This window comes from Strigops habroptila, chromosome 3 (assembly GCF_004027225.2).
Source record: "Strigops habroptila isolate Jane chromosome 3, bStrHab1.2.pri, whole genome shotgun sequence".
NCBI classification, from domain to species: domain Eukaryota; kingdom Metazoa; phylum Chordata; class Aves; order Psittaciformes; family Psittacidae; genus Strigops; species Strigops habroptila.
This window is the reverse complement of record NC_044279.2, coordinates 67,974,185-67,992,412: the sequence shown is the minus strand read 5'-3', so window position 1 is coordinate 67,992,412 and position 18,228 is coordinate 67,974,185. Positions and strand designations below refer to the sequence as shown.

At 42.2% G+C, this 18,228-nt stretch overlaps 1 protein-coding gene and 1 long non-coding RNA gene across 2 annotated transcripts in view; one reads left to right on the top strand and one right to left on the bottom strand.

The window, feature by feature from the left end:
- Positions 1-294: 294 nt before the first annotated feature.
- Positions 295-18,228, top strand: part of SYT10 (synaptotagmin 10) — a 37,680-nt gene continuing 19,746 nt past the window's right edge. The window contains exons 1-2 of the mRNA XM_030480155.1: positions 295-744; positions 13,766-14,123. Of these exons, the coding sequence (XP_030336015.1) occupies positions 594-744; positions 13,766-14,123 (509 nt within the window). The 5' untranslated portion in view covers positions 295-593. The remainder of the gene's footprint in view (positions 745-13,765; positions 14,124-18,228) is intronic.
- LOC115605538 lies at positions 10,998-17,976 on the bottom strand. The gene is made up of 3 exons (XR_003990630.1): positions 14,036-17,976; positions 13,689-13,945; positions 10,998-12,680 (listed from the first exon to the last, which is right to left on the bottom strand). It is a non-coding gene; the product is annotated as an uncharacterized LOC115605538 (long non-coding RNA).

The window sequence follows — 18,228 nt, the reverse complement described above, 5'->3', positions numbered from 1 at the left end:
CAAACTCTGCTTCATCCTCCGGCGCGGTGAGCGGCCGAGGAGCTCGGCACGAAGCGCACCGCTGCCGTCGCTGCTCAGCGGGCCTCGGGGGTCCTTCCCTGCCGTGGCAAGGGGGCAGGACTCCGCCCGCCGGCACCGCCGCAACTTCCCGCACCGCTCCGCTCTGCTCCACTCCCCGCCGTGCCGCTCGTCCCCGCGCAGCCCGGAGCCACCCCCCGGGAGCCGTTCCCCCGGGCGGTGAGGCAGGGAAGGAAAAGTTTCCCTCGGGGCATAAAGAGCCCCCCCACTCCCCGCGCCGAGTCCCCCCTCCCCGGGCTGCCATTGGCCTAGCTGCCTACCGCAGCCCGCCAGGCACAAAAGGCGTTGCTAAGTGGATGCTCATTTTCCCCCTTTTTATTTTTTTCCCCTTCCCCCCCCCCCCCGTTTTTTCTTTTTGTCTCCCCCCCCCTTCCCCCATTCACTACTTCTTAGGTTCACTCGCGCCGTCGCGGCCGCCGCTCCGCCCCGCTCCGCTCCCCGCGGGAGGCTGCGCGGGTAGGGCGCGGAGCCGTCCCGCTCCCGCCATGGCCTAAAGTGGGCGGCCGGAGCAGAAGATGAGTTTCCCCGCAGAGGACGGCGTGGGCAGCCTCTGCCACAAAGCGCTGCAGATCATCTCGGAGCTGTGCCTGGGCGGGCAGGTGGAGCGGGAGAAGTGCGCCGGCATCTTTCCCCTGGAGACCTCCCGGCAGGGCATCGGCGGCACAGGTACCGCTACCGGCCCCGCCGCTGCCGGGCTCGTCCTGCCGCCGCCGCGGGGCGGGCAGCGCCAGCGTGGGCGGCCGGAGAGCGCAACTTTTCCCTTCGCCTTCCCTGCGTGCGGAGGGGGCGGAGGGGGGGGCAGGCACACGGCTCGCTTTAAAATCCTCTCCCTCTCGCAGCCCGGCGAGCTTCCCGGGAAGCAGCGAGGGCAGCGCCGGCACCGCCGCCGGGGTGGCGGCCAGTGCCCCCGGAGAGACGCGGGGCAGCTGGCGGGGGCGCAGGCGTGGGGACGGGCAGCACCGAGACGCGCTGAAGGGAGAGAAATCGCCGCCGACGTTCGAGCCCCTCCGTCGGCCGGAGCCGTGCCGCCACGGAGACGGCCCCTTTTCCCCGCAGCCCGCTCATTTGCGCCGCGCAGCTCCGCTCCAGCAAGCTTTTCCCCGCGGTGGGAGTTTCTCGTTCTGCAAAGCTCGGACCCGGGCTGTTGCCTGTGTGTGCGGGGCCGTGCGTGCGGGGACCGGGGCAGAGCGCTGCGGTCGGTGTTCTTATCACGGGTGATAAGAAGGTATTCTTATCGGTCGCCTTTCCGTGCGACGAGCGAGCCACGCGTGGTTTGTACCCGGTCGCACCTCACTCTTCTCCCCGGCTGTCCTCTTGTGTTCGTCGTGTCGCGCTAGCTATCCCCCGAACACGCGGAGGTTGCGCGGAGCTTGCACGGAGGTGCGGCGGAGCTGGCGATGGGCAGCCGCCGCAGCTTAGGGCGCAGCCTGGTCCCGGGGCATAGATCGCCAAGCTGCGGCTCACAGTAGCCTTGGCGATGAAACTTCGCATAGCCCCCGGTGCTTTACGAGCGGGGTTTGGGGTGATTCACATCCCCTCCGTTTGTGGCTGAGGGAAGCGGGAGGGCTTTAGGACAGCCCTTGGGAACCGACGGAGTCAGGGCACCCCCCCGGTCCGGTCCAGGACTCTTCCAGGAAAATTGGGAAGGGGGAGAGGAGGAAACTCGGGTTAATTCGAATGTTCTGAATCTCAAAAAATTCTCAGAGTTGAAACCAAAATTTTGACTCCTAAGGGTGGTATCTTTGGTCACTGATTTCTGGATTGTCTGGATGTTTTGGAACCGACTCTGCTGGTTTTGCGTTACTCTGTAGAGTACTCTTCTGTGCCCTTTGCTTTCCAAGAGAGGGCTTTTGTGTCCTATTTTTAGGACAGGGCTTGAACATTAGTCCAAGTTCTGAGCTTTATTTCTGCCAGAAGGGATTGGTAACCTGTTCCGTCTGTCCATAAATGCAAATGGGCAGCTTGCATTATGGCCAACAAATACCAAGTATACAGTGCAAATTAAATAAATTAACACCAGGTCATGAAAAGCAGCAGGTCCTCAGTATGTGCTCCAGCTGTGTTGTAGCTGCTGCCACAGCTGTTACTTTTTTTTCTCTTATAATGCCCCCAGATTTTACTGCAAATTCCAGGTTATTTGTGGTATCTCAGAACAAAAAACCTGTTGTCTGAAAGAGTAGTGATTCCTCTTTCACATCCTGGTACCCACATGGTTCTCCCAGGGCTTTGTGCTGGAGGTGAATATGATTTTGTAGCCAGTGAAGGAAGGCACGTCCTGGCCCCACACCTGTGGAGGGTGCGGGGGTTGTAGTGAGCTTCCACCCTCATGGATCATGGGTTTGTTGTGCTTTGTAAAAGCAGATTACTGAGTATATTTCGATTGCACGCTGTGCTAGTTGTCTTGGTCTGAATCATAGAAGGTTGCACGAAAATAAAATTACCCTACAGAGCCTGGAAAATTGTGCTCTGGAAAGATTAGTCGATGTGATTTTACAGAGTACTGCACAGGAAGTCAGTATTAGGTGTCATATAGAAACAAAGTTGATGTACAAACAAGTGGGATATGGAGGCTACAAATATGTCCCTATGAGGTAAACCAAGGTTTGCTGTTTAGAAAATGTGAACTTCAACACTTGCCTTGATAGTGTATTGTGTAGAGTAACAGAAGCTTCTTTTGAGACACGTCTTCAAAGTCAACCATCCTCTTGTTTTTTCATTTGTAAACCCTAACTACCTTGAAGTTGTTGGATTAGAAAAAAAAAAGGCCCGATAATTAACAGACCAGGGGCTTAAACCACTGGGTCCCGCATCTCAGCTGAGTTTCTAAATCTCACTTTTTCCTCCATAAAAGGAAACTATTATTAGATTATGGGTGTCAACTTTATTGGCACACAAGTTATATTAAACATTGTCTCATTAATAACACTGCTAATGAGCATATATTAATACTTTATGTCTCCAGAGGAGGAACCAACACAGTGCCATTGCTGATAATTGACAATATTTGAATATGTACACACTTGGATAGACAAGATATAAATATCACTTGCATTAATTTTATGAACTGAAACCTTGTAAATTCAGCTTAGACTGAGAAAAATGAGGTCACTGGGAAGTAAACCATGCTATATCTCTTTTGCTCTTCAAATGCATGTAGAGTTCCTTATCATCTCTGCGTATAAGGTTAATGTTGTCCACAGTGTTGAACATCCATAATTCCTGTTGACTGAAGGTAGAAACACTAAGTGTTCTCCATCATTATTCTGAGAATGAAGTCATAAATGTTTGTGTTTTTCTGAAATATCTGTCTCACACATAGGATAGTAGCATTTGGTTATCATGAGAGTCCATATCATGTAGCCATATCCTTCTATGGCTGAGTAAATTCTGCACAGTTCTGGTGTCATGCAGCTGTAGCAGTATGGCAGAGAGGAGGAATGGCTAATTCAGCCGTATCAATTTTGTTGTATATCCCAAGAGCACTTTCCCAATATGTGCTCACACTGGGTGATAACACATCATGCAGCCAGTTCAGTTATTTGCTCCCTGAGGCTGCAGCTATAGCAGTATGGAGGGAATTAGCTTCTGCAACAAGCACTGAAGTGTGTGGAGGAGAAACTGCTGTAGTAAGAGTAAGAAAATACCTGAGTTGTGAGGAGTAGTTCTGGAAAATGTAGAGAAGATAAAAGACTCTGAGAGGGTTATTACAGAATAAGGGTTTATTATTGTATGCTGTTACATTATAGAATCATAGCTAAACTTTCAATAAAAATCCAAAAACTAAATAGTCCAGGAGACAATACAAAGAGGAGAGAAAAGAAATAACAATAGTAGTTGACTACATAGGGATAGCATATTCCCTCTTTAAGTGGTGGGTGCATTCAGTTTTCCACATCTCAGAAAGAAGATACCTAAAAATGTCACAAAGGTAGCATAGGTAAAAATCACTAATGAGATTTCATTGGAGGAAAGAAGTCTAAAAGATAAGGAGACCCTTGGAAAGGATCCTTCCATGATTGTAAAAGAGAGTGCAAGAAACATTTCAGAAAGGAGAAGAGTAGATGATGAAAAGGAAAGCAGACCATTTCTATTTAATACAAGAATAAACATGCTCTGGAAGTCAAACATATTAAAAATGGCAACTAGAACTGCTATGATATGGTTATGTTGGCAGGTGTGATGATTGCTTTCTGTTCGGCTAGACCATGAAAAGCAGCCAAGCTTCTCAGAGGAATCAGCTACTTGAGAAAAAAGATGCACCACCCAGTCACAGGCTCAAAGCAAAATATGAGACAACATTGACCTTGCAAACCAAGAAGTTTCACTGGCAAGCAGAGAGGCTGTGTACTGTTTTTTTGATAGTGTAGGTGTCTAGGTATGAGAAAGAAGCATAACAAGGGTAACAGAATCAAACACAAAGAATAGGGAGCCAGAGACACAGTCAGAACAAAAAATGGAGAGTATGGCTTTGAGAAGGCAGAGTAAAACGAAGCACCACCTTAGGATCCTCAATTACTGCTCACTGCTTGGGTCAAGAAGGGATAATCATGTTCAGTGTAATGGATAATTAATTACGAAACTCACAGCAAAGAATCTTAGTGAGGTAAATCATTTTGTAAATTTCAAACAGTTTTAGACTATTAGTGAAGATAGATAAACATCTGCTGTTATATTTTCTGCCCTGGTAATTACAAGGGCTATTAATTCGCTCATCTCAGGGGAATGCTCAAGTGAAAAGATTAGGAAGCTATTTACATTTATGGTACCTTTATATACTTAGATGACTATATGAGCTTGCTTCTGAAGCATGTAACTTTTTTGACAAAATGCTAAATTAGATGTGCAACTGTTTTGTTTTTATTTTACACCTCCTTGATTTCCAGTAGATTTGGGAAAATGATTAAGAGGTTTGTCGACTAGTAGGAAAAGTTCAGGTGGAAAATATATAGGAGCTGGATATGTGGGATTGCAGCTAGCAAAATCTGTCTCTAATCCAAGTAAATTATTTTCTAGAAGTGTCAAAAATCATACATGCAGCTTGGTTATACCTGTATTTTGACTCAGATTGGATTCTAATTAATTTTTGCCAGTTAAGCATCCCTCCTTATTTTCAAAGGAACCAAGCACATCAAAGCCCCAGTTGGGAGCATTTCTGAAGGTTAAGCCAATTGCAGGGAGTGTAGTGAGAGGAGCTTCGGCATCTTGCTCTGGGGACACATGTTTAAAATTCATTGTGTGTCCTCTGCAAATGGTGGGCACATTCTGCTGTCTTTGCCTTTTTTTAGGCCTGCTGCTCCTGCAGAACTTCACAATCTCATTTATCAGTTCCCACGGGGAACTGATGCTTTATAACAGAGATGGGAAACCAGTTGCTTTCCTGCCAGGAGGGCATATTTAGCCACCCAGAGTGGGTAGAGAGTTCTAGAGAGTGATGTTCTCTCTTGCTCTTTTGCTTGTCAGACAATGAATTTTTTTAAGTTGACCATGCCAAGATCGTCAGCTTCTACAGGACTATTTGTTATTCATCTAAATATTCTACTCACAATAAACTTATTAACATAAAAGTTTAACCTGCCAAGTTTCTAGCCCTACTACTGATTGACAGTTTTCTGTAGAAGTACAGAGGGAATAAGAAAACACTGGAGCATCCTGCACATGGCCATTTGGTAATAAAGTCTCACTTTTCCCTGAAGAGCAGCGTCTTGGGTCCTCCTGCTGTACCTGCCATGAGTCTTGCGTTGGCTGCCAGCTGCTTCCGTAATAGCTCTCAGCCTGCTGATGGCAGCTGGTGGTTTACATTTAGTCCTGTTTCCTTTAAATACACGTGTGCAGGCACTCATTGCACACAGACACACAGGGTATAAGCTGCATGTATATTTACACTGCGCAGATACATTTACCAGGGAGAAAGAACAGATTTACCCAGTAGTGTGCTTGTAAGTTCTTCTCACTGTGCCAAAGCAAGTATGAAGGGGGTCAGAAATGGCTTGAATGAATGTGAAGACTAGGACTGTCATACAAGAAAGGAAAATTATTCTTCATGAGAAAGTAACTGTTGTGTGAAACAATTGAGCATTCCATTAAAGAGAAATGTGATAAAATTAAATAATAAACATTTGAGCAGTTAGCAGATTGATCAAATTATTTATGGTACAGCTCATCACCTGGTCAGAACAAAGTTATTACCAGAAAGAAATATAGTTTGAGAGGAAAAACGTGCAGGGTTACTGAAAAATATGCTTCACAAAATCAGTGTTAACAAGCTGTGAAAACCAGAAATGCATCTAATTCAGCAGCATAAAGACAGAACAGAGGGGTAAACATACCACAGAGACCAGATTTATTTACAGTAAATGTGAAGGCAGTCACAACAATGCAGAAGTGCTCAACATGCAGACAGCAGCAATACACAGTAAAAACAAGAGATTATGAAAGAATCTTCCCCCATGTGCATTTTGCAAAGAAATACGGATGAAAAATACAGAAACATTTATAACAGCTGGAGGACAAATCTGTAATGATGAAGATAAAGTGACACTTTTTCTGGTCTCATCATATGTGTGAGATGTTTGTTATATGATACTGGGTAAGAATAAACATAAGCATGACAATTCATAAGTGACACTTGAGCTGCATGAACCTTGTTACAGCTATGGTATGCTTATGAATAATAACAGTCCTGTGGGCTTAGGATGTATTTTCATTTCATTTTCTTGTCCAAAAGAGGATAATGAGGGTTTCTTGCAGATGCTTACAAAGACATCCTTGCAAGTGTGAGAGCAGAATGAGACCAATCCCAAAGATGTTTTTTTGTTTAAGGGAAGGCAAGGTGGGCAGATGTGGGTTGAGCAGAGTTGGGATTACCTCCAGTTGAGGTTAAGTGAGAGTTAACAATTAGAAAAGTACACAGGCCAGAAAAAGTCTTGGAATTAGAGACAAATAATTTAGATTTGGTGTGTTAGGAGAGGCCAATTTGCAGGCAAAACACAGTGACCCAGTCAGGCAAAAGTGAGAGCCATCTTCTCTAACTACATACGGCACACAAACCATGTTCTGAGGCTCATGAATATACAACTGTTGTGGGAAATTCCTTCTGATTGCTGGAAAGCAGAAGGTAGTGTGGTCTTGGAGAAAGCTAATAACCTTTTGGAAGATACCCTTTATCTGCTGTATATCACATAATCTAAAGTTCTGTACATGGAATTTGAAACAGCAGAAGAGGGTGTTCCATCTGTCGTCGTGCAGATATAGATGGTTTAATAATATAACTTAGATAAAATTGTTTTGACAAAAGATTAGTAATTTCACGTGCTGTAATCATATAGTAAATTACAGTGATACGTGGCTTCATTTGATTCCGTTACTGTCAAGAAACATGCAACCATAGAGCTCTGTCAGCATTAAAAAATGACGCATCAGCCAGTAGATGGTGATGACTTTTGAACATCAGACTGAATTAATAGCCTAGGAGGGAACACATTCACAATAGGGCTAGAGTAAAAAGATTTGAGTAAGATGTTCAAAGCGTATTTCTCCCTGATAACAGGAGAGGCGATCACAGACAGACTTTTAAGTGAAGGGCTATTTTTGCTGTTTGAAATTTAAGTTGGGTGTTTTGACACATTCAAGTCATGAGGGAAAATACAAGACTACACCTGCCACTTTGAGAGACGCTAAAGTATTATATCACCATCTGCAGGGATTTGAATGAGACAGGTAATTGTGGAAGATCTGCTAATGCTGATTAAAAATGAACACCAGCAACTATTTATGTTCTTTAAATTTCCCTAAGGAAAACTGAACAGCAGAAATGATGGGTTGGACCATCTAGTTCATATGCATGGGGATAAAGGAGATTTATTGGACCCAGACCTTTTATAATGCTTCCCTCCAAAGAAAATCAGAGACATTAATTTATCCAATTGAGCTGACTCCTGATATTCCAGACACAAGAGTTCCCTTTGGAGTGGCCACCATGGAATGGTTGAAGTTCTTTATGGCTGATGAACAAGAGAACGAATTAAAAATTAAAAGAAAATAAGTTTAAAACAAGTTACAGACATTGTACTTTAAATATTTGAGAACAAAGATCAGATATAGACCAAGAGGTGGGTGAAAAGACAATATAACCGCTCTTTTCCCAGGTGTTTCTTTACCCCCTTTCCTTTGCCGGCAAGAGTACGTTCTCTTTAGTATGGTCCATCAGACATGTGCTTGCCTCTTATACACATGGGCAGGTACATTGCAGCACTGCGTGGTCTCTCTCTTCATTCAAGATCATGGGTTGGTGGAGTGTGTTTTCTCAGAGTTAAGCATCAGGGGGCATATGCTGTCAGGACACTTACCAGATCGTAAATAAACTGAATTTGGTTTGTAAATGGAAGTCTGCCAGTGTTTGTGAATAGATTCATGGGCAGAACTTTTCTGAGGCAAGTTTCAAACAACAAATTGTTGGAAGCCATATTACAGAAACCATTGCTTAAAACATTCCCTAACATCCTTTCACATGCCCTTCTCAAATGAGAAATATAAGATTGTCCAAAATTAATATCTTGAAAGGGCAGTTTTAAATAGAAAACCATGAAGGAACAGGATACTTTCTTTCAGCTAGGAAATGTTATCAAGGCTATGAAGATGTCTTAAGGACAGAATTCAGTAAAGGAAGATCAGCTGGTGTGAAATGATAAATCCATTGGAGTTGCTGGAAGATACAGAAGCCGGTATGTGAGAAAGAGGATTTTCTTCGCATTTTCTTCACATGCTAAGTTTACCCAGCATGAGAACAGGGATGGCAAAAGCATGATGCTGCATGTCCAGGTGAATATTCAGAAAGATGTCCTGTTCTGTGCAAGTGTGTAGCACTGAAGACAAGCTGCAACTACGAGTTCGGAAAAAGAGTTGTCAAGCAACTGCTTGTAGTTCAAGATGATTTTTCTCTTCCTTCGCACCAGAGACCACTGAGAACATTGCTTCCAATGTTGGCAATTAATGTTGTCCCAGAGTATATCTCCTTCTACCTCTAAAAACTTAGGCAATCTTTGAATTTGTCACCAGTTCTACATCTTAAAAAAAAAAAAACCAAAACCAACTTAAACATATGTGAAATGCAACCCTGGTCTGATGATACAGCCATCCTTCAGTACCCATTTTCCTTCCCAGCCAGGTCTCCTTGGCAGGGAAGTGAAGAAACTCCTAGTCTGCAAAACTGTTTCTTAATGTTGTGTATTCTTAAACCAAGCTTCCTATAAAAAGATAATATGAGACATATCTGATCTAACACACAAAGGGTCTGAAAAGCTCCATTTGACTGCTCTTCTACAGACAATTTCAGTCTTCACATAACTGCAAATCTCTCACGATTGCTCAATTGAGTGACTGTCAGAAGTGAGGAAATGAAGCAATATGCTTTTTATGTCTATGTGGCATACTGATTGCTTTTTAGTAATTATGTCAGTAATTAAATACTTTTTTTGAAATTAACCCTTTTTTGGTCAAATTGCTAGCAACTAAAATATTTGTTGTGTTATGATGTACAATATGTAAGGTTCTTTAATTTATTAGTAAAATAGCAAAATTGGAGACTGTAATTTGTACAACTGCAGAATTAGCTCCTTTGCTCTTGAGACTTGAGATGTTTCATGTGATTATTTTAGGGCTATAAACCATACATTTTCTGTAAAGATTCTGGGAGTGACTTGGAAATAGTTTAATGGAAATACAGAAAAAGAGCTTAGAGAAAGTTGAAGTACTGGAGTAGGTGTTGAAAGGAGACACCAAGTTATTCGAAGGCTTGAAAAATGTCTCGCAGTGAAAAACTTAAAATAGAATTGGCTAGAAGTGCTTTGATGGAATGTTTTTCAGCTGATAGTGTCTATTCATCAAATTGAAACTCCACTGGAAAGGATCAATTTTCATATTTCTGATTTTGAAATGTTTCCAGTAATTTCAAAGTTGTTAAGACATCCTGTTTCAACATTTTCTAAATGAAAAAAAAAAAAAAATACAATTTTCAGTTCTAAAAGCCTTCCTCTCAAAATGTAAACTAATTATGGGAGCCATCTCTAGACTGAGCTGGAAATATTGCAAATGACCCAATTGGTTTTTGTTTTCCTTTTTTTATTTCTGATAGATCATAATTTCTAAGAGTTCTACTTTTTGTCAGGCTTAGAGAATGGAAAAATAGTTTATCTAGCTTGATTGAAAATTCAGCCGATTCAGTTTATCAAAAAAGTTCCTTTAGTGGGCTATGCCTCGGTATAATGTATTAAATTCACTTATGACCATATATTGGGTTTGCATGGCAAGGTTTTGGTAGCCGGGGGCTATAAGTGTTGCTTCTGTGAGAAGGTGCTAGAAGGTTCCCCTGTGTCAGACGGAGGCAATGCGAGCCGGCCCCAAGATGGACCCGCTGCTGGCCAAGGCTGAGACCTGTCGGTGATGGTGATGGTGCCTCTGTGATAATGTATTTAAGGGGAGAAAAACTGTGCAACAGCAGCTGGAGAGAGGAGTGAGAATATGTGAGACACAGCTCTGCAAGCACCAGGGTCAGTGAAGGAGGGGAGGAGGTGCTCCATGTGCCGGAGCAGGCATTCACCTGCAGCCCATGGTGCAGACCACAGTGAAGCAGGCAGGCTGTCCCCCTGCAGCCCACGGAGGTCCATGGTGGAGCAGATGGTACCCACCTGCAGCCCATGGAGAACCCCCTGTGTGAGCAGATGGATGCCTAAAGGAGACTGTGACTCTGTTGGAAGTCCATACTGGAACAGGCTCTTGTCAGGACCTGTGGTGCCATGGAGAGAGGAGCCCATGCTGGAACAGATTTGCTGCCCGACTGGTGACCTCGCAGAGGACCCACAAAGGACTGCACGCTGTGGAAAGGACCCACACTGGAGCAGGTCCTGAAGAACTGCAGCCTGTGGAAATGACTCAGGTTGGAGAAGTTTGTGGAGAACTGTCTCCTGTAGGAGGAACCCCATGCTAGAGCAGGGGCAGAGTGTGAGGAGTCTTCTCCTAAGGAGGAAGGAGTGGCCAAAACAATGTGTGATGAACTGACTGCAACTCCTGTTCCCCAACCCCTGCACTGCTGCAAGAGTGGGGAGAGTAGAGAAATTGGGAATGAAGTTGAGCCCAGGAAGAAGGGAGGGGTGGAGGGAAGGTGTTTTAAAGATTTAGTTTTGTTTCTCATTATCCAACTTGGATTGATTGGTAATTTTTCCCCAAGTCAGGTCTGTCTTGCCCATGACAGTAATTAGTGAATGATCTCTCTCTGTCCTCATCTCAATGCATCTGCCTTTTGTTATATTTTCTCTCCCCTGCCCAGCTGAGGAGGGAGGGTGAAAGAGCAGCTTTGTTGGGCATCTGGGTCAACCAGGGTCAACCCACCACAGGCCATTCTTTGGCACTTAGGCCAACTCACATGTAAGAACCTCTCTCCATACTTTTAAAGTCTGTCATCTGCTGAAACAGAAGGGCCACATCCAAATCACCTCTTAAGAATGGTCATTGGCCTACTCTTATTCTTGATCCATGCCCAGAAATTGGCTGGGACCGTATAAACTGGCCCAGTTTAAAACTCTTTCAGGGTTTAAAACTCTTCAGGCAATTGAATTTCAAGTCCTGGGTTTGTTTCCTGGCACAATTTATTTTATTTGCATTTTGTATAGGCATGTTTTATGAAGCATATTATATCTTTGTTTCTCAAAAACACAAAAGAAGCAAAGACTGTAAATTAGAACTACAGAAGTACAAATCAGAAATACAAATTTACGACAAAGTGATTAACCATTGAAACAAGCTGTAAACTCAGCATCTCTTCATGTTTCTCTTGTTGTCAAGATAGGACAGTCTGCTGCAAGCCAAGCAGAAATTACAGGGCTCAGGAAGGATACGGGGGTAAACAGTAGATTAAACCAAATAGCCTAATAATCCCTACTGGGGATAAATTATCTAGAAAAATCATATGCAAAAGTATCATTTGCTTCCTGTGTTACATCATTATTAGGTATAATTATGCATCCATTCATTTTATGGAAGCATCTTAAATCAGAATTTGCCATATGAATTTCTCATTAAGCTGACATGCATATTCCAAAGGCTACCTTTTGACATTTAACTACAGACAGATGGCGGACACCTTTCTGAGAACTGGCAGGAAACAGTCAAGGAGGCAGCCTCCTGCTCAGGGAAGGGCAGCAGCTTGCACCAGACTCTTTAAATCAAGCGGCACATCCTCTGCCATTTCTCCCATGATGCTGTCCAGGACATCTATGAAGTAAGGTTGAGCAGAACAGTAATCTTTCAAGTCAACAGACTACAAACATTTTCTGTTTGCTTTTGCTATTCTCACACATTCTCATGTTGAATGGGCCTTAAGTTCAGTGTTGGTTACTGAGAGATGTACCTGGACGTTATATATTAATACAGAAAATGTTCCCAAATTTTCCACTGGAATCTTTATCTCTCAGAAGGACCTGTGAAGTACGTACTGTTCCATGGAGGTAGTACGTACCTAGAGGACTATTTTTCTTCCTGTGACTCTCAACTACTCAATATGCTCAAACTCTTGTTGCACTTTTCCGCGGGTTCAGTTTAGCGGCCTGGAGCTATAGATACAAAATATTAGCTGTTAAACTGTCAAAACTTGTAACAAGCAGCAGCCATTACTTGAGGGACTTTTAAGCAGGGTTTACTGAATACTTTTAAAGCATGTAAAAGGCTTCTTTCAAAAGGAAAGGGATTATTTTTTAGTTATAATGTTACATGATACTGGAAAAATCAAACTGAAACATGTCACACAGAATAAAACTCCTAATTAGGGCTGAACTGGCATTTCTGGTGATCCACCATCTCTAAAATACAAGTCTGTTCACAGAATTTCATTGGAATGAAAACTGTTTTATCTTTGACCATGCTATTGGATATGCTAACAAATTGTGGCAGAAAAAGTCAAATACAGGGCAGCAGGGATAGCTAAGGATACAGTATGATCTCTGTATAACTCAGGGCATTGTACAGTATACACTAACGCCAGCTGCATTTTCAGAGCAGAATTTTAGATACACATGTATATGTGCTGTCTTGGTCTAACACAGTCGTGGTCCAGGGCTGAAGAATTAACCCTAGAAATTTCTTATTTATGACAGATGATATCCTGCCCCTATTTATGCCACTTAAACATTAGGTTTTAACATGTTTCTGAAGCAGTTAGCACACAGAGTAAAAAGTCTGGCAAGTCCTGAAGAAATTTGTGTATCAGCCTGGCAATTTAGAATTGTTTTTTTTTCATGTACACTCATAGAAAATGTTGACTGTGGTTTTACTTTTTTCCACAAGATGTGTTCCTGAACAGACACCCTTTGACAACAGTGGCTAGGAGTTGTTGAGAACATTTGGGTAGTCCCTTACTTCCTGAGAAGTCTGAGTGTGTGGCCAGTGGTACAGATACTGGCCCTTGGCCTGAACAAAAATTAATGGAGTATTTGTGAAATAGATATTAGAGAATCATGACATTTTAAAGGTACAGGCTTAGATATCAAAAAGACAAAAAAAAAAAAAAATGGGACTTTAAAGGTCTATGCAAGATAATGATCAAAATACTTCTATCTCCTTACCTGTGTCATTTTTAATTATGTTTTTTTTCTCTCCAAGTTTGTCTGTCATGATGATCTTTGTTTCTAATTCCTTGCAGACATCTCAGTCAGTCTGTTAGCAGTAGTCGTCAGCTTCTGTGGGCTTGCCTTGCTGGTAGTCTCACTTTTTGTCTTTTGGAAGTTGTGTTGGCCCTGCTGGAGAAGCAAACCTCTCACTTCTAATGCCAGTAATGCCGCCCAGAGCAACTCCAGTGCTCCTACGGAGGTTTTTGAGACCACTGAGAAAAAGGAAGTTAAAGAAAATGGGAAACCTACAACAAAGGTACTTGAAGCTGCATTGAAAATTAGCCACACTTCTCCTGACATACCAGCAGAGGTCCAGAACGCGCTGAAAGAGCATCTGATCAGACATGCACGCATGCAGAGGCAGATCACTGAGCCCACGTCATCATCAAGGTGAGTCAGGGGCATTCGTGTTCATAGCACGTTTCCTGGGAACAGGTAGAGCCAAAATGCTTTGCTGAAAATTTCCAGGATCCTGGATTATTCACTGACTTCTTAGCAGTGATGGGTGAAACAGCAGACATGTGAAGGCAAAGCCTCAGTGTCCTTTGAACAGAATATTGTGAAACATACAGTGTATCTTCAGTTGCATCATTATTTTAACATATGAAGATCAAATCTACATCTTCTATTACTTTGTAAATATATATGTTGCTGCTTTGAGCATTTCCATTTTAGGTTTTGTGTTTAGGAAAATCTGTTTCGGTGTTATTTTTTAAAGTACTGCAAGTCTAGCTTTTTGGAGATATTTTTACAGATGCAGCAGTTGCTTTTGCAGATGAAAGTTTCCCTCTCCACTAAATAAATGACAGAACTGTTGATGACACATTTTTTTTAAGGAGTAGTTTGCCACTTATAATCCCAGTCTAAGAATGTAGACTCTTATGGACTGATCTTAGAGCAGTACAGTTTCTATATAGATATTTAAATAAGTGGCAAGCATGTAATATTCTTGAAATAATTTCTTTTGTATTGAAGTGGAGGACAAGAAGTTTTATTTTGTCTTAGGTACTGCTCTATACTGAAAAGTAGTGAAGACGTGCAGTGACGTATAGTTTCAAGTGGTATTTTCTTCAAATACTGTCAGCAAATTTCATGCATTCAAAACAAACAGTGAACTGCAAAGATCACTTTCTACATAAACAAAAAAGCGCAAATGTTTTGTGAACAAAGAAGGGGAAAATGAAGGCTAAACGAGACCTTAAGTATTGCACAATGCCATGTTAGAATACAAACACTGTATAGGAAGCAGCTTTCCCTCAATAAACCATTTGATAAATGAACATATGCTACCAAAGGAAAAAAAACAGCAAAAGGCTCACATTCACAATAATTGTTGGAGGCACAAGACTGGAGAAGATGTGCTTTACATTTAGTGGGCACATACAATGGCCTTCTGTGAGTCCCTAAGACATCATTTTGCCAGCTCACTGTGCTCATTGTGGTGGTGAGTGCTGAAGTGCTTTTCCCAGCTATTCCAACAATGTGGAACAGCCAACAGGCAACCACAGGAGGCTCCCAGAAACAACAGCACTCCAGCCAGGGGAGGTCTAACTGATTTCCACAGCTGAACCATCTCCTGAATTACGAGACTGTAGAGCTGGCTTTAAGCCACATTGCCCCGGCTATCCCTAGCTCCAGCTACTGTATCCATCTGCTAAGGGAGAGAGCACAGTATCCAAGGCACTCTGAGGAACATTTCCAAAACACTGGGAGGACAACTTTGAAATTGTAACTCTTACACTAAACAAAGAGAGACCAAAACTTACAGAGCTTGGCATGACAAGGATATTACACAACTTGCCATTTCCTAATAGGATATTAATTGGAAGAGTTTTATCCATCGTGTACCAATAGGTAAATCTGTAGGTAATCAGACTGACTGACTTTCTGAGCAAACAGAAGAAATAGCTGACTGGCGAATGGACTTGAATAGTCCCTGTGGTACTATAGGGGAAGTTAGAAGTTCCAGGGACATGATCCAGAGCTACTTCAGGCTATGAAAATATTCCCAAGGACCTCTAGAGCGATTTGGACTGGGATCTAAATGCATATTAAATATCCGTGAAGCAAAGGACAGTTTTAAGAAATTAAAACCTGCCATCAATCCTGCTCTTTCTGCATATGTTGGTAACTTTGTAAGGCAGCTTTGTCTTTTTATCCTTTCCAGATTATCAGGGTTAAATCTCTCCTGTGAGGGACAGTTCGTTTGCTTTGAGTAATCCTTATTGTCCCACCTTAGCCAAGTAATAGCAGAGTGGTTGGACACATTACTTTCTTTTACAGTTTGCTGAAAAACTCTACACCCTTGCTCCAAAACATATTTAGAATAAGAAGTGTCTTTAAAATTACCCAGATATGGTCCTTTCTGTATTTGTAAATGTATTTTTTCTATAGCTTTGCCTGCCTTAAGGGAGTCTTAACCCATATTAATTATTGCTGCCAACAACATAATGTGTGAGATGAAGGCTGGTCATTTAGGCCAGCTTTCTGGATTACTCCTGCATAGTGTTGCAGAGTGTTGGACCACAGACCTTCTAAAACCTGACTCTGGTGTCCTTCATTGAGGACCTCCAAAAATGGGGATCCAGTAGCAGATACAGACGTAGCATAACTTTCTCTTGCATTATCTTCAGTGCAGCACTGCTTTGTTATGCTCAGGAGTCCTGAGTGATCCAAATTCACCAGCTCCTAAATGTATTGCATTGACAAAGAATCTAAGAGAAATATTTGCTGTCTGGATTGTCTCCTCTACGCTGATCTCACCTGAGCTGGGGAAAACAAAAGGGTTGTGGCCAGTTCTGTGAGGTTCATGCAGCCATCAGATTTTAGTAAAAGAAATGGAATCATATTAAGTCATTGTAATTGAAGCATAATGATTTTAAGAAGCCATTCAGAGCAATAATAAAACATGCCTGTTGATTTTTTATAGACTGCATATTTAACTGGGAGACATGTTAGTGTAGGGAAATTACATATTTCTGATTAGTTAGAACTATATCATTTATAGTTCCTGGTAATATGAAAAGACTTGCTTGTTAAAAAAAACCAACAAGCTCTTTAGTCCTTGATACCAATAAACCAGTAAACTACAATATAAGAAGTCCTGCACCAGTGGTGTTCATTTACAAACATTTCTGCTCTGTGTTATTGAGAAATACTCTTCCCAGTACCCTACTATAGTTTATCACTTCTATGATGTTCCTTTCTTCAAATTCTCACCTCTATTTTCAAAGGACATGCTTTTTGCTCTTTAGCATTAGGGGAGAGAGGAATTTGTCAAGTAAGTCAGCTCCCAAGAGGCACAAAAGCAAAAGTGAGATTCTTGGGAATGCTAAGGTTAAAGAAAAACAAGCAGGTCTGTTAACTTTAGTGATTGCAAGGAGGAGACAGCAGCCTCTGTTCTGTTTAAATACCGCAAGTGCTGATGTCCATTCCTGGATTTGGTCCAAAAAATTGGTCTAATGTCATCTAGGAAAGCTAGACTAGAGCCAAACCTCATAAATCTCAAGTCATATCATAAATTAGCATCCTACCCTTCCCTTTTGTCATACATATGGTAGTCTTACTGAGTTAGAAATCAGCTTCATACTATCACTATTCCACAATATTATATTAGAGATATAAATACAGATTTACGGTCACTCAAAATGTATTTGTTCTAAGTTATGGAAGGCATGTCTGTTACAGGAGTGCTATGGGTAAGAACCAATAGAGGTTAAAGTACCTGGCTTTGCACACATTAGTGGCTTTGCACACATTAGTAGCTTTGCGGCATTTTCACAACCTGGTTGCCTGACATCCTTGTACTTCATTATCACAGTCATTAATTCCTTTGTTATTGCAGAACAAAGGAAGATAAATATGTTACCATGACAACAATGAAACATCTTAATAATTAAGAGACCAATTAGCTATCTTGGTGAAATGCTGTGACTCAGAACAGATACTAGGCGCTATGTAATTAGGACTTCGGCTTGCTAGAGCAAAAGTGCTGCTGGTTCCCACAGGGAACAGTCATATAGTTGCACTGTTTTACTTAGTGACATCTTGCAACGATGACTACATTCACTGGAGGAACTTACGTGCATAAAATTTGAAAATTTGAAAGAAGATTAGTACCTTACGAATCATAGATTTCGAGTTTTATATGTTGGTTTTACAAACATTAACCCAAATCTTTATAAATTCAAGAGACATTGAGGAAAAGAGATTTTGTCAATTATCTGTTTTCAGTCAAACTGGAAATGCCATACAGTCAGCTTCACTGCTTCCCCTGCATAAGCAGTTTTCTCTACTGCTTGTCTATGGCAGGGTTTGAACATGATTATCTGATCATCTCATTACTAAAGCTGCAGGCGTGAGGAGCACTCAGGAAGACCTGCCTGCACAGGTTTCATTAGCACAGATAGAAGTAGCAATAACACAGGTCTCCCTGAACTTAGTTATGAGTCAAAGATACCAGAGAGCTAGTGCCTAAGTTGCTGTGTGCCCAAAT